At 41.8% G+C, this 17,211-nt stretch overlaps 1 protein-coding gene across 1 annotated transcript in view; it reads left to right on the plus strand.

Annotated features, from left to right (window-relative positions):
- The window catches only part of ATP9A (ATPase phospholipid transporting 9A (putative)), a 125,987-nt gene that overhangs the window by 90,640 nt on the left and 18,136 nt on the right, over window positions 1-17,211 (plus strand). Inside the window, exons 18-23 of the mRNA XM_042464011.1 lie at window positions 2,906-3,076; window positions 7,413-7,511; window positions 11,219-11,308; window positions 11,414-11,558; window positions 12,876-12,940; window positions 14,018-14,173. Of these exons, the coding sequence (XP_042319945.1) occupies window positions 2,906-3,076; window positions 7,413-7,511; window positions 11,219-11,308; window positions 11,414-11,558; window positions 12,876-12,940; window positions 14,018-14,173 (726 nt within the window). The remainder of the gene's footprint in view (window positions 1-2,905; window positions 3,077-7,412; window positions 7,512-11,218; window positions 11,309-11,413; window positions 11,559-12,875; window positions 12,941-14,017; window positions 14,174-17,211) is intronic.

Genomic DNA, 17,211 nt, shown 5'->3' on the forward strand with positions numbered 1-17,211 from the left:
ATCAACTGTTACATGCATGTGTGCACATACACACACTCCCACAGAGAGAGAGAGAGAGAGAGAGAGAGAGAGAGATACTTAGGATAATAAGCCACATTTGAGATCATTTGGGTTGAGCGTTACAACTACTTCTATTAGTTAAGTACGATGGGGATGAGGAACCAACACACAAGAGAAAGTCTTACTTTAGGAATAAAATTGGGTTTATCTTCTTTCTTTCTTTCTTTCTTTCTTTCTTTCTTTCTCTCTTTCTCTCTTTCTCTCTTTCTCTCTTTCTTTCTTCTGTTTACTTACCTAGTACCTAATTTCTTGTTGTAGTGTACCTTCAAGTCATTTGTGACCTATGGTGGCCCTAAGTTGACCCCCATCACCAGGCTTTCTTGGCAAACTTTGCCATTGCTATCCTCTGAGGCAGAGAGAGTGCGACTTGCCCAAGGCCACCCAGTGAGTTTCTGTGGCCGAGCTGGGATTCAAACTCTGATCTCCAGAGTCATAATCCAGTGCTCAAATCACTACACCACCCTGGCTCACTCCACACCTTTTGCCCTGTCTAACAGAAGGAAGGTCTTCCTCTACCTCAAAAATTTTCCATCAGCTTTTTAGCATTGCTCAGCCCAAAGCTTTATAGCCCATGTTTCCATGTCATGGTCTGAGGCTTTCAAATAGAAGTTATAAATAAAACAAAAATAAAATACAACACCTCAGAAACTACTAAAAATAGTAGCAGAACATATTGATATTTATGTTTTTCTTAGTTACATTTCTATCCCACCTTTGCTTCAATGAGCTCAGAGCAGTGAATGTGCCCCCCACCCCAGCATATCCTCTTTATCCTTACAAAAAACTTGTGAAATTAGAGCAGGTTGAAAGAGAATGCCTGGATCATTTCATAGCTCATTGGAGACTTGAGCCTGGATCTCACATGCCCCAGTCCCGTACCCGAACTACTACAACATGGTGGTTTAATAAGCAGCCTGAAGAAAGACAGTAAACATTAATTAAAATAACTCACAGTTTGTCTACGATCTTAGCAAGAAATTAGTTTCATTGATGAAGGAGAAAGTAATCTTCGATGTACACATGATTTGGAACTGTTTTGCATATGCTGATGGTTGGAAGTTCCAGCAAAAGAATTATGGTAAGAATGAGCAACCTGTATCCATCCAGATGTTGGACTGAACTCCTATCATCCCTAGCAAGCATAGCCAGTATTGAGGGATGATTAGTGGTTGTAGTTCATCAGTATGGAGATGGAAATAAGGGATATGGAATATATTGAAAGGAAATGTCTTATGCTAAGGGCATTCATGTAATGTGCATAGTGAAGGTTATATGTGGGCATGCTTTATGCGGCTTCCAGCATAAGCTGGAAGCCGTGCTGGAAAAAAACCCTGGTGCACCCCAGAAGAAGTAATGGGCCACGTACCCACACCCCACACCATTACTTCTAATGGGGCTCAAGCATACGTGTTTTTTCCCTTACACAGGGTTGGGGCCCGGAACGGATCCCTGCATAAGGGAAGGGCACACTGTAATAAATATATATGAGAAATGTGAAGATTTTGAAGAAAAATGCAAACTTAAGAATAAATCCTAGCATTTGCATATATGTATGCCTTTTTACCGTGACCTCTTCCAGTAAACCTTTAAATAGCTTACATTTCTTATATTGCTTTTTAGATCCATCCTAAGCTTTACAAGTGGGGGGAGGTGAGGTGTGGGGGGACAAATGTACATCGTCTTTTATACCCCTACTACTGAAGCAGAACCAGCCCTTCTACAAGGCATGTTGAGGTGATCTCACCAGGCAACAGATGTTAGGGAGTGGCGGAGCTCTCTCTTAGCTGATCCTCCTGATTTCCCTGGCCATTTTCCTTTGTTAAGATAACTGCCCCAAACTACCCTGTTGCCTTGGGTACCACTGCAAATGCTACCCATCACTGTTGCTGAAGCAAGTTTCAACTGGCAGTCCAGTTGTATTCTCTACAAGGAAGAAGAAGGGAGTGTCATTGCATACTTTGACTCAGATAGCAAAATGTTACAAGCTGGATCTGTGCTGATGATGCTGTGCAACCTATTCTAGGGCACTGAAGGACAGAGCTGAAATAAAAATGAATTATGACTACCAAGCTGGTCTGAATGTGCTCTTAGTCTCCAGCAGTGGCAGCCAGCTGGCAGCTCATGGCCCACATCAAGCCTATGGATGATAGCCAGTTGGCTCACCATACCCCCATGTTCTTCCATTAGATAAAGAATCTTATAACACAAGCCTAGCTTCTCTCTTCACATCTGGCTTCGGTGGAGTGGGGGAGGGGAAACAACTAAAAACACATGGGCTGCCCCTTCCATATGTTTCCTGTAGTATTCCTCTTGCTCCTTAGCCTGCTAACATTCTAGCTGGGAGGTTTCAGCCACCTATATTGACAATGGTGAATGTGTAAATGGAGAGGAGGGAATTAATTGTGGATTGTCTTTTCCATCCTGTGGTTGGCTGGTATCCTTAAGATGAGTTCAGACTCCTTTTTCTTCATGAATTGTACACCATTATTAGTCAAAGGTGCGTAGTATGTGGTTGGAGGGAGCTGCTCCACCTAGATCTTGAAGATAGTGCAGATGTACCATTATTACTTTCCAGAAGCCTCACAGAGAAACCTCTTCTAATGTCTGCATTTGGATACCCACCGCCACCACACATACACACACCTAAAAACAGATTGCTCCTCTAAAAATGACCCCAAATGGTTGTACCGAGAAGCTAGGGCTGTGGTTTGGCACTTTGAGGGCAAATGGGGTAGATGTAAAAATAGCCTTGGGAGGGCATGCAGTCACACTTTGTCCACCCCTAGTATAAGTGTATAATGGAGTAAATGGGTCTAATTGGCTGTGTTTCTTGTCATCCTGATAGGCTCGCTACGTCCAAGCAAAGCTGAGTGTCCATGACCGTTCCTTGAAAGTAGCCACTGTTATAGAAAGCCTGGAGATGGAGATGGAGCTGCTCTGCCTAACTGGAGTGGAGGATCAACTGCAGGCAGATGTGAGGCCAACTCTAGAAACTCTGAGAAATGCAGGCATTAAGGTACAACTAAACTAGAAATATCAACCAAATATATAATCACAGCTTGTATATATATTTAATCAAGAAGCATATGGTTGCTGGTATTTTCCTGATCAGACACTATAGTTCTGAGCAAAAGATGGAAGACTTAATAAATAGGGAATGCGGCTGGCACGTGCATGATTTTGGAGAGGATGCAAGATGGGCAAAGCCAGTTCCCCCCCGTGGACAATGATGCCAGGGATATAACCACTCACTCAGATATAACTGGCCTTTGGAGGTCTTAGAGGAAAGGGCATTCACCATCCTCATGCCCCAGAAGACATTCCTTTGCCCTTCAGTCATACTGAATGAGTTTCAGATGCCAGTTCATTTGGCTTCTCTACTTGGAGAAGAAAATAGTAGTGTTTTATCCTTCACCTTATTTCCAGCCAGGGGCAGTGGCATATAATAAAGTACTTTTAAAAGGAAAACAGCATTACAAAATAAACAGAAGAATAAAATAGATCATCAAAAGTATTCAGAGTTTGGTACACGCAGTGGAGGTTTTGTGGGCTGTTGGTTCAGAGCTTTTAAAGAAGGGGGATATGGGATTATTTTATTGTGTATATGGTTTGAATGATGTAAGCCACCTCAATCTTATAGGAGAGGTGGCATAGAAATATATTAGTAGTAGTAGTAGTAGTAGTAGTAGTAGTAGTATTTAAAAATGGAAATCCTTATTCTAAGTAACCTGTTGGCTGACTATATTATCACTGCATGATGAATTTCACTTTTGCATTGCCAAACAAATCTGACCACCTAACCCAACGTTCCATGCATCCTTGAAATAAAGTCAGAGCATTTTGTGAAATAAAATTTCCTCTGTAACTGTGAGATTTTGGATGCATGTCTTGGAATAGCCAGCAAAGGGAGTATACTAGGAAGGAACTGTAAGGAGAAGTTTGTGCTTATTTTATGGTTTCCTGCACAAGTCAACTCAGCCCTGATAGCATTTAAGACCATTTAATCCAAATGGGTTTTAATACTCATGACAGATAAGAAAGTGGAACTTAATACTGTAATACGTTTTCTGGTTTTAGCACCTGTTTTAATTGTTAATAAATTATATATCCAGTGTGTGCATGCCTATAATTAACATTTTGATAACCAGCCCTGAGTTCTAGGGAGGAAAGGATATATTACAAAATTTAAGTTCAGAATTGCCCTTGAAATTCTCTTCTGCATTACCTAGAAAAGCACAATTGCCACCTTGTTGTCTCTGCAGTTATGGCTTATGTGAGATCTATAGCAATAGTGAGCAAAAGTTTCAGAACCCCAAATGGATTTGGCTATGATCTGGACCTGACAATTCATCAAATGTTGCCATGTGTTATCCACAGTAAAATGGGCATCAGAATGTATAGTAAAATCAAGCAGCAAGTTCTAAGAGCATGCAAACCTATCCAAAAGTATTTTTAGTACCAAAAAGTGAGAACAGCACAGGACACAAATCCACCTTATGCTTTTCTACACAAGTAAATCAAACATTACTCAGAAGTTAGCATGGACCATTCATTCTGAGCATGTGAATTATATCCTTTTGCGAGGGCATCTCCATCAAAGTTTAGAGTGTGATTTCATAACATATTGATGCCCTTTCCATTAAGTGTGTTACCAAGGAATAGGAGGAAATGTGGCACTTCGTGCAATTTCTAAAGCCAACCAAATCTCTTTCGTCTTGCTGAAATTAACTGTGCTTAACTAGAAGTGTTGTATGCATATTTTGGCTACCCTGTGAGGGCCTCTTTAAACTGCTCCACATGGTAGCTGTTTCCCTGTGATGTACAGTGACTCACTATGTGGATATGGGAATTGCCACCAACCCACCACAAACTTTTCTTGTTGGTTCTTCTATACACAGACAGCCTGCTATATGGAGACAAGTGCCACATGGACCAATTTAAAATTGCCTTTATAGAATGGCCAGTACCACATCACTGGCACCAACTGTGTTAACTACAACTTTAGCACCCATCTACAAAAATGCCATTAGATTGTTTCTTGAGTTTACAAAAAAAAAAACAAAAAAAAACACACCACACAGATTCTCTCAGATTCTAGTACAAAGGTCCTTGTTTTGTTAAAAACTTTTAAAAAGTACTTTCACCCAATTTATCAGAATTATGCTCACCAGAATCCACTTTTGTCAACTTTGGCCCCATACAGACAGGTCAAAATAAAGCTGCTTTGGGTCACTTTGGAGGTATGCTGTTTAAATGATGTGTGAGTCCTAAGAGTGCACCAAAGCTGCGCTCTGGTCCTTAGGACTGGATTGTGGCTTTGGCGTGGCTTCTGGACTCTTAGGATGCACACATAATTTAAACAGGATACCTCCAAAGTGACCCAAAGCAGCTATATTTTGGCCTGTCTGTGTGGGGCCTATATTAGTAAAAAAGAGATGCACATATCTTTTGGAAGCTTTTGAAATGTCAGTATATCCAGCAGTAGGTGAAATGAACAGCAAATCAGAGGTGAAACAGAAAGCCTTTTTCTGCCGCCATCCGGGCAGCTTTAGAGCACAGCGTTTCGATGATGCATGCTCTGAAGCTGCCCGGAAGCTAGCTTCATGCTGCCCAACTGCCCACATGCGGGCCAGCTTCTGGGTGCTCCAGTGGTGCAGCGTTTACATGCCATCAGGGTGAAAAAGCCAGCTTTTTGATGGTGCAAAAAGGAGTGGCTATTTGCCGCTTCTTTTTGGACTCACAAAAAGGCAGATTGGGGCTGTGGCATGCACTTGCTACAGCTTCAATCTGGCTTTCTCATGGGCAGTTGCAAGCCGCCCCTTTTGGGCAGTCTGTTTCTGGGACTTAAGGGGGTGTACAAAAGATTGGCTATGTTGAATACCACTCAGGGTTTTTGAAGGTTCACAGAGCTGACACAGAGGTAATTGAAAATGTACCATTTGTGAAGATAGGTTATTATGTTTCCACCACACACCATCTACAATTGTTTTTTATGTCACAGAGGCACCTATGTGCTTGAAAATAAGTGGCAAATATACAACCTGCATGTATGTCAGCTGTTTTCAGACATGTGAAGGCACTTTGGTCATAACAGTACAAACACGGACAAGCCTCAGCATCTTTGCAGTTACAGAGGAAGTGGCTGTAAGCATTTATCTACATATCATGAAAGGATCAATAAAAGGATTTTAATCCAGTGGTTCTCCACTCTTTGTTCTCCAGATGTTTTTAGTTAACTTCCAAAAGCTTTCATCACTATGGTCAATTTGTTGTGATTCTGGGGGCTTCAATTCAGGTGCACCAAAGGTGGAGAAGCCTAAACTGTGCCTCTTTAGACTGGAAATGAATGGAATTGTTTTTTTGTTTCTTGTTGTTTTGTTTTGGGGTTTGTTTGTTTTTTTGCATGCTCATTATGCATGGGTGGGTGGGCAGACTTGTATATAATGATGAAGAGATGTTTCATAGAATCATAGAGTTGGAAGAGACTACAATGGCCATCCAGTCCAAACCACGTCCATGCAGGAAATCACAATCAAAGCATCCCTGATATTTGGTGATCCAGCCTCTGTTTAAAGACCTCCAAGGAAAGAGACTCCACCACACTCTGAGGGAGTGTGTCCCACTGTTGAACAGCTCTTATTGTCAAAAAGTTCTTCCTAATGTTGAGGTGGAATCTCTTTTCCTGGAGCTTGCATCCATTGTTCTGTGTTGGATGTAAGCTCCAGGAAAAGAGATTCCACTTCAACATTAGGAGGAACTTTTTGACAGTACGAGCTGTTCGACAGTGGAACACATTCCCTTGGAGTGTGGTGGAGTCTCCTTCCTTGGAGACCTTTAAACAGAGGCTGGATCACCAAATATCAGGGATGCTTTGATTGTGATTTCCTGCATGGCCAGGGGGTTGGACTGGATGGCCTTTATGGTGTCTTGACAAGGTTGATCGTAGCTGCACTTTTTCAAACTCTGTCTTTTTTATTTCTGTGTATTGTATTCTATGTATTTCTATGTATGGGTGAAGCCATTCATATGTAACAGTATTTTAAAATGCCATACTAAAATACCAGTGGTCTAAAGCGATACAGCTCTCACACTCTGTCATTGTTGTGTATAATGTGTAGCTCAGTTGTTGGATCTGATCAGTAAAGTTCTAGTTTACTGTATAGGGACTGTATGATTACCTATTTTAAAAGCATGGTGGCTAGACTTTCTTCCACTCTCCAAGATTCTTATGTAAGTCACCTTAAAAACAATGTATATGTTGAAAGCTTCCTATAGGGGCAACATTCTGTCATTTGTCATCCCCCTCCCAAATGTATTACTGATCTCAGAATATTGAATATATTTTATTGTAGGTATGGATGCTCACAGGTGATAAACTAGAAACAGCCACATGTACAGCTAAGAATGCACATCTGGTAACCAGGACCCAGGACATTCATATATTTAGACTGGTGAGTAATATGAATAAAACTAGCTTACTTAGCACTTGTCCAGAGAACTACATTATGAACTGAGTGGAATAACTTACACCAGCCCCAATGTGCAATTAGGATACAATCTGAGTATATTATACAAACCTAATCTTTCTCCAACCATTGCTGCATTTACACAACACCTAGAGGCATCTGATGAAGCTGGACTCTCATAGTGGAAAAAGAATGTCCTGATGAAAGTAGTCCATGTTTCTTGGAGTAAAGTAATTCTTGTAGGAAGCAATTAACCTGGTGCATTTAGATTGCTCCTATATCAATATATAAAGGAGACAAAATACAGAGCAACTTTTATGCCAATAATATATGCATGTGTGCGCGCACACACACACACGCACACACACACATATGCACACACACACATATATACATGCACACACATCCACATACGCTTTCCCTTTGTTACACCTTTTACATGGAAGGCTCTAGCTTGAATTTCTAAGCCATGCCTCTAATTCCAACTTCTCATGGGAGATTACCGCACTGCGTTCTGAGAACGTTCTCATCACGTGATGAGAACGGAACACATTTGAGTATAGCGCACGTATGTGTTCCAATCAGGTTCTCAGAACGTTCTAAATGTGTTCCACATGTGTTCCAGGAGGGTACAGATCGAATGTGTTCCTAGCGAGCTGAAACGTGATGAGAACGTTCCAACAGAGGTGTGTGCGGTATTCTTATCCGTTCTCAAATCCGTTCTCTCATTCCTCCGTCTCCTGATTGGCTGAAAGAATGACAGGCAGGGAGGCAGTAAGGCGAGTGACTGCAGTGAGGGAAGGTGTGTGTGAGGGGAAAGAAGGAGGGAGGAAGGGAGGAAAGTTGGGAAAGGGAGAGGAAAGGAGGAAAAGAGAGAGAAAGAGAGGGAACAGGGGCCAGGGCGAGAGCAGAGGAGAGGGGCTGGCTGCTTCTGCGGGGGGGGGGGGGCGCTCTGGTGTCATTCATCAGGGCTCCTGTGCTGGCAGCCTGCAGGAAACAGGGATGGCAGGGATGCCCAGGACCTTCTCCTCCTTCCTTCCAGGAAGGAACCCACAAAAGCTCCTCTGTTTGGAGCACCACACAAAAGCAAGCAAACAACTCCCAGAATTCCATAGCAAAGAGCCAGACAAGAATTAAAGCGGGGAGGGAAGCTCACAGGCCCCACCTGGAATATTGTGTCCAGTTCTGGGCACCACAATTCAAAAAGGACATTGAGAAACTGGAGCGTGTCCAAAGGAGGGTGACTAAAATGGTGAAAGGTCTGGAAACCATGCCCTACGAGGAACAACTTAGGGAGCTGGGGATGTTTAGCCTGGAGAAGAGAAGATTAAGAGGTGATATGATAGCCCTGTTTAAATATTTGAAGGGATGTCATATTGAGGAGGGAGCAAGCTTGTTTTCTGCTGCTCCAGAGACTAGGACCCAGAGCAATGGATGCAAGCTACAGGAAAAGAGATTCCAGCTCAACATTAGGAGACAGTAAGGGCTGTTCGACAGTGGAATACATTCCCTCGGAGTGTAGTGGATTCTCCTTCCTTGGAGGTCTTCAAACGGAGGCTGAATGGCCATCTGTTGGGGATGCTTTGATTGTGATTTGCTGCATGGCAGAATGGGGTTGGACTGGATGGCCCTTGTGGTCTCTTCCAACTCTATGATTCTATGATTCTATGAAGGCACACATTACATGCGCACACACACAGGAGGCAAAAGGGTGACAAGCAGCCAAAAAGGGGAATTGGGATGACAGCAGAGGACTCTTCTTTTCTAACCAGTTTAAAGAGCTGCTATGGCTGCCGGGGCTCTGCCCTTGGCCCAGTCCCCTCCCTGGCAACTTGCTTTCCTTCGGCTTGAAGAGACCTGCATGGAGCTCCTCCTTCTTCCCAGCCTTGCAAAGGAGGTTTGGGATGCAACTTGCAAGGCTCATCTCTCCCCATTTCTCTTTCTTCCTGCCTTCCTCCCGATCCCTCCTTCTTCCCTCCCCTCCCTCCCTCCTTCTTTCTCCCCTCTCTCTCTCACACACACACCTTCCCTCACTGTAGTCGTTCGCCTGCCTACCTTCCTGCCTCCCTGCCTGTCATTCTTTCAGCCAATCAGGAGACGGAGAATGAGAGAATGGATTTCTCTCGGCCTTGGTGGAATATGTTCTCGGAACGGTTTCAAGAAAAAGGAATCACTGTGCGGTAAAATGTCATTCTGATCACGTTCTGATCACATTCTAGTTTGCTAATGCGGTAATATCCGTTCCAGGACCGTTCTCATCACGTTATGATACGGAACATTCTCAGAACGCAGTGCGGTAATCTCCATGGTTTCTCTCTTCCCTGCCTTTCACAGCAAACCTGTTGTTATCCCTTAGTTTTCCACAAGGAAACCAGATGTTCACTGCCTGTATTTTTCTGTCTGTGTATGTATATATGTGTGTATTCTGTGAAAGCTGAGCAAAATTTCAGGTTCCCAGGAATATTATTGTATTTTCACAGTATGACTATACTGTGACTGGAAAACACAGCAGTTAGCATTTTCTCAGATAGATGACTTCCCATCATTTGTTTCTTGGTCTTTTTAAACTGTAGATGACAGGGCCTAGACTTCCCAGGACCTTCTGCAGGCAAAGGATATATTCTGCTGCTTGGCTATTGTCCTACCCATTCCTGAGCCATATGAAATGTTCCAGAACAATATGACATATCTGCATTAACATTGTTAACTGCTTTAACAGCTATTCCCATTATCCAGTAAGTTTTGGGAATTGTACTTCTGAGAGGAGCAGTTCGGAATCTCAAACAAAATTATCCTCATATCACCAAACTGTAATTCCCAGGATAGTTTGATAGAAATCTATGATGCTTAAGGTAACCTAAAACTTTATATTGTTGGGTTGGGGAACTTCTGGCTAAATGCAGATATGCAGCATTGTCAGACCAAACTTCTAGACTCTACACAAATGTTTCTCTCTCTCTCTCTCTCTCTCTCTCTCTCTCACACACACACACACACACAAGGAGATCAGGTTATCAATATTATTTACTCCTCCTTGTTCTGTTCCTCAGCTACAATGTGGATAGAGGAAACCTTGTACAAGTCTGAAGCAGAGACTATTTGGATGAAAATGTTGTTGTATACGGGACAATAATCCATATCCCTGCTCATTTTTAGTGGTGACCATTTTCTGGCATTTGGAACATGGTTCAAGAAGGGGGAATGTAGACCTTGACAACAACATTGGCTATATACAGACAGGCCAAAATAAAGCTGCTTTGGGTTACTTTGGAGGTATGCTGTTTAAATGATGCATGCGTCCTAAGAGTCTGGAAGCCACGCCAAAGCTCCTAAGGACTGGAGCATGGCTTTGGCATGGCTTCTGGACTCTTGGGATGCATGCATCATTTGAAGAGCATACATCCAAAGTGACCCGAAGCAGCTTTATTTTGGCCTGTCTGTACAGGCCCATTATTCCTCATGCTTACTTTTTAGTATCCTGCTTTGTAGCTCAAGTCATAATCTGATTCATACTAATCCATTTTAAGAACCAGGTTTTGTACAGGTTTGAAACAGGTTTCATGCTTCAATTCACCTCTTAGTCACACAATTTTGTATTGTCTCTTTTTGTTTTGTTTTGTTTTGTTTTTAAAAAAATCTTGATTCCTTATTGCAGTTTTCTGTGTATTGAGGCTTAATCTTCACTTTTACAGGTGACCAATCGTGGAGAAGCTCACTTGGAGCTTAATGCTTTCCGCCGCAAGCATGACTGTGCCCTTGTGATTTCTGGTGATTCCTTGGAGGTGAGAACTGAACTATCCTAGTAGCCATATTAAACAAAAGTTGGGCTGTTGATGGAAAGAATGTGTGTGTCACATAAGTCCATGCTTGTCTGTTTCATGGAATAGGTGTGCTTGAAATACTACGAGTATGAATTCATGGAATTGGCATGCCAATGTCCAGCAGTGGTTTGCTGCAGGTGTGCCCCAACACAGAAGGCTCAGATTGTACGATTGCTCCAGGAGAGAACTGGGAAGTTGACCTGTGCAGTAGGTAAGGCACCTCCAGCTCTGTTCTCCAGCTGACCATATTTCTCTGAAGCCTGACACAGAAGTTCTGGATCTCTAAAACTTAGGGTGTTGACAGAAACTGAAATCTGCTTCTTCTCCTCTTAGATTAGGGGCACTTTGGTGAGCTATGGAATAGAAACAAAGTCTCAGCATGCTTAAAAACAGAGATTATTTTATCTTTGAAAATAGTCCTTGAGCACCAAGGCCAAATTTATGGGATCCTTGTTAACAATAAAATATCAGTCATTGCTTCACATATGCTTATATTCAGCATCTGTCCCAGATAATTTAAAAGGCAAAATTCTTCATATTCACTTGTATTTAATGAAAGAAAATAAAAAATCCTAAATTTGGTCTCATCTTTACTCTGTCCAGTTCTGGGCACCACATTTCAAAAAGGATGTTGAGAAGCTGGAGCATGTCCAGAGGAAGGTGACCAAAATGGCGAAGGGTCTGGAAACCATGTCCTGTAGAGAGAAAATTAAGGAGGTGGGTATGTTTAGCATGGAGAAGAGAAGGTTAAGAGGTAATACGATAGTTTTGCTTAGTTATTTGAAGGGGTGTCGTACTGAGGTTGGAGCAAACTTGTTTTCTGCAGCTCCAGAGACTAAGACCCAGAGCAAGGGATACAAACTACAGGAAAAGAGATTCCACTTCAACATTAGGAAGAGCATCTTGACAGCAAAAACTATTTAACAGTGGAACACATTCCCTCAGAGTGGTGGAGTCTCCCACTTTGGAGCTTTTTAAACAGAGGCTGGATGGCCATCTGTTGGGAGTGCATTGATTGTGTGTTCCTGCATGGCAGGAGGTTGGACTGGATGACCTTTGTTGAGATGGAATCTCTTTTCCTGTAGATTGCATCCATTGGTCCGTGTAGTCTCTGGAGCAGCATAAAATAAGCTTGCTCCATCCTCAATATGACACCCCTACAGGGCTATCATATCACATCTTAACCATCTCTTCTCCAGGCTAAACATACCCAGCTCCCTAAGTCTCTCCTCATAAGGCATGGTTTCCAGGCCCTTCACCATTTTGTCCATCCTCCTCTGGACATACTCCAGCTTGTCAACATCTTTTTTCAATTTTGCCCAGACCTGGACATGATATTCCAGGTGAGGCATGACCAAAGCAGAATAGAGTGGCACTTTTAATTCCCTTGATGTGGACACTATACTTCTGTTGATGCAGCCTAGAAACGCATTGGCCTTTTTTGCTGTCTCATGTTCAACATGTGATCTACTTGTGGTCTACTCATATTCAGTGTGTGGTCAACTCCTAGTCATGTTATCTCCTGCAGGTGATGGTGGCAATGATGTCAGTATGATTCAGGAGGCGGACTGTGGAGTTGGGGTTGAAGGAAGGGTGAGTTTCTCTACAGCAGAGGTGGGCAGCCATGTGGGAATTCTCCATCCCTTACAGGCCACAGTTCTCCACAGCAAGCCCTGTTTTCCTCTGCATTGCCTCTCAAAATGGTGAGCAGAAATGACATCACACCACTTCAAGTTGCCATTTTGAGATACAGAGGTATTTGAGGATAATGTGGGGTTCTGGGATGTTTGTGGGTGGTGGGATGGAGACATTTTCAAGTATTTTCACTTGTTTTCAGGAGCTTTCTGTATGCTTTTGGGGCTCCAAATTATGCCATTAAAAGGGGGTGGGTGGGCTGGGAGGCTTTGGGAGAACGGTGACCACAAAAGAGGAGACGGGGGTTGCATGTGGCCCACATGTCACAATCTTGCTCTACAGCATCATTCTTTTAACCTAACAGTGAATCAAAAAGTATGTATGAGGAACTTGATAAACTTAACTGAATGGACTGAGGGTTGATGTGCTACACTAAATGCTTAGCAACTAGCTATCCCTGGATAAGCAAAGTGCAGCCCTGGGGTTAAACATGGTGCCTCAAGGCTGTTTTTCTGGCTTACAATCCCTCCAGACTCTGCCCTCTTCAGTTGCCATTTTTCTGACCAAAATAAGCATTAGTTGCCCTTTCTCAAAGTTACCATGTTTCTTCACTCACACACATGTTGTCCAAAGATTTTTGCTCTTTTTTCTTTTTCTTTTTTGCAAGTTTGTTTGGTCCTATAGTGTCCTGACAGCAGAAAATGGGACTGCAGTTGTCCACCCTAGAGTAAAAGCTTAATATTCTTTTTGCATGGAGATAAACACTAAAGCTTCAGATCTGGATTTGGATCCCTGTTCCAAAGGAGGGAAATTCACCTTTTTTTACTGGTTCAGGCCCTTCTGTGTCCTATCACAATACTAATCCCTTCCAGTGAGGTCATATGAAGCATGGCTTGAATCATGTGATCACAATTCGCATGCAGACTAATATAAAAACAGTAGATGGTTCACAACTTGAATAATATCTTTTCCCCTCTAGCAGGAGAATGGCTGCCTCTTAAGTATGGGTTTTTAATCATTTCATAATCTCCCTAGGAAGGAAAGCAAGCATCCCTTGCAGCAGACTTCTCCATCACACAGTTTAAGCATCTGGGTCGTTTACTGATGGTACATGGGAGGAACAGCTATAAACGATCTGCAGCTCTCAGCCAGTTTGTGATCCACAGAAGCTTGTGCATTAGTACAATGCAGGTAAGCATGGCTACTGTACCTTTATGTCCTTGTGTGTCCATGCAAGGGAAGGACGACCAGAATGCAAAAGTGAAAAATCAGTATTAATTAAATGAGTACTAAAAACAAGCCATTTCTCTATCTATAAATAATAACTAAGATAGTGTTTTGCTTCTGTCAAAATGAAAAATCTGCATAACTATTCTTGGAGCATCAAGTTTTAATTAATATAAACCACTAACCCAGATAAATCCATTTGCTAATTCCAACTAGAGTAGACCCAGTGAGGTTTTGGGCCTGCCATAAGTGGCAATTGATTTAATTGATACATTCTCTTTGGGACCAGCAACTGGATTTAGGTCTTTAGTATTACTTAAAAATCCCAATTAGTTACGTATTTTCCGGCATATAAGACGACTGGGCGTATAAGACGACCCCCAACTTTTCCAGTTAAAATATAGAGTTTGGGATATACTCACCGTATAAGACTACCCCTCTTCCAACACACACCAAATAAAAATTTAAAAAACATTAGATTTGATTTCAATATTGTAATTTTAATTCAAATGACATGCAGCTACTTAGCAGGAAACCTTGTACACAAAGCCTGCTTGGATTGGTCAGCTCTCCCTGCCTGCCCAGCCCTCACTGTCTCCAAGACTATCAGAGCGATAGCTGCTTTCATACGATTGTCGCATATGGTGGGAAAGCAGCCGCAACCATTTTTGAGCTCCCCCCACCATATGCGGCGACCACAGATTCTCCAGTCCGGCTCAGAAGTTTCAGCACCTGCCCTATAAGATGACACCTGGCGTATAAGACGACCCCCAACTTTTGAGAAGATTTTTCTGGGTTAAAAAGTAGTCTTATACACCAGAAAATACAGTAATTGTTTGGTTTGCAATCAGCAAAAAACTCTCAGAAAGATCAACACAGGAACATGTAAGTTAATGAAGTAGATACATTCCTGGGCATTACCTCTTTAACAGAAAGTTTGGTACCTGAGGCGTAAATACTATGGAAAGGAAAGGGATTGGCTCCTGCTTCACACAAAAGAAGAGCGGTTCAACATGTTTTGGCAATTTTTCATTCAAAATTACCAATATGTACATGTGAAATGAAACAACCAGTTAGGTAAGCCCTGCATATGTGAACAAAAACATTTTGAACCTTGTAGAGACCAGCTGAAGGCTTTTTCCAAAATGCATCCAGGGATGATTTTTAATAAACCTCCACATTTCTTAGAATTTCCATTTTGATGGCCAAATCTGTGCTCTATTTTTAACATGCTGGGTGTGCTTAGCTGCTTTTCCCCTCCATTTTGCTGTTTTCACATGCTCAGTGAGATATTCTCGAGGTACATGCTGTTTACAAAAGCTGTGTACAGTAGGATCAACTAGAGCAGGATCCTATTCATCCTAGCTCAGACTTCATTGCTTTGTTTACTGTGGATATGCTGCTGTGATCCAACACTGAAAGACTGTTTTTCCAACCCTTTTTCACTATCCTCCCAATGCTGAGGCTGCTAGACAGAGAATAAGGAGGAAAAGTGAGGAGTTGGACAAGTGTAAAAAGGAGCTTCTTGTCAGAGGTTTTGTTAACTGGGATATAACTGCACTGGCTTTTTTTATGTTAACATTGATTTTTTAAAAACTAGGTGGCTTTTAACTACTATCTATATCAAAATCTGAGAAATTATTTAATAAGAATCACACACTGAAAAATCACTGTCAATGGATCTCCCAAACTATTGATTAGCTGTGAGCATTTTTTGTTCTGAAAGTTGTTTTGGCTCTGGGGTTATAAGAATATGGAATAGAAGCACTCTCAAACTTAACAGAAACTCCCCTTCATTCGTGTTCTTCTGAAAGGTTCTCTCATTGAGACTGGCAGTGTGCTGCCTTCAGTTCATTTCCAAATTACGGTGACCTTAATGCAAATCTGCTACATTTTTTGTGCCGAGGTTTGATCAGAGGGGCTTTGCCATTGCCTTCTTCTGAGGCTGGGAGACTGTGTGACTTGCCCACATTCACACAGTCAGAGTGAGACAAGATTTGAATCCTGCTTTCCCAAAGTCATAGTCCAGAACTCAAACTACTATAACATGCTATGTTTTATTTAACACCAGTTAGCTAACTGTTTGATCAGTTAAAGTCTGATTAACTATTTTTTTAAAAAAAATCATTTTATACTACTATATTGAATGCTTACGTGTGTATGTGCCTTCAAGTAGCACGTCAGTTTATGGTTACCCCATGAATTTCATAGGATTTTCTTAAGCAAGGAACACTCAGAGGTGATTTTGCCAGTTCCTTCTTCTGAAATACAGCCTACAGCACCTGGTATTTATTGATGGCAGTTTTCTAGTGAAATACTCCCATCCATGTACTAACCAGGGCTAACTTGTCTTAGCTTCCAAAATCAGATGGGATCTGCTGCCCTTAGAGTATTTATCTCCTATTCAAAAGAAGGCCATCAAAGTAGATTAGGATGCTACCATAAAAGATACCTAAAAGTTGTTAAATTCCAAGAACCAAGCAGCCTGAAGACATCTTAAACTGCAGAGCTAGTCCTACTTACCTAGGACGAAGCTCTATTGAAAGTAATGGGACATTTTTGAGTAGACATGTGCTGTTAAAAGATAACCTGAACGGGTTTTTTGAAATAAAATTTTAAGAACAGGGTTGGAATTCTGGTGTTTAGTTGTTGAATGGTGTGTCAACATGTGTGCCCAATTTATTTAATCACTCTGTCATAGTCAAAATTAATAATACATTTTACGCCTAATGAATTTCTTATAAAACTTGGAAGAACTTGTATTTTATACTTAGCAAGATAGTTAAGCTGTTAGTAGCTGCTCCTGAGGAGGGAAGAAATAGGTGGAATAGGGCAGTTTTAAGTGAAATACTACATGATTATCTATCCCACTTCAACTCACATTTTGAATTAAAGTGATTTTCAAAATGTGTACAAACATCTGTTTTCTCAGAAGCTAAAGTGGAATATGTGTATAGAGCATGAGGAGAAATATTTTTTTCATACCTCCTACATCTCTATGG

Source organism: Sceloporus undulatus, chromosome 4 (assembly GCF_019175285.1).
Source record: "Sceloporus undulatus isolate JIND9_A2432 ecotype Alabama chromosome 4, SceUnd_v1.1, whole genome shotgun sequence".
Classification (NCBI taxonomy): Eukaryota; Metazoa; Chordata; class Lepidosauria; order Squamata; family Phrynosomatidae; genus Sceloporus; species Sceloporus undulatus.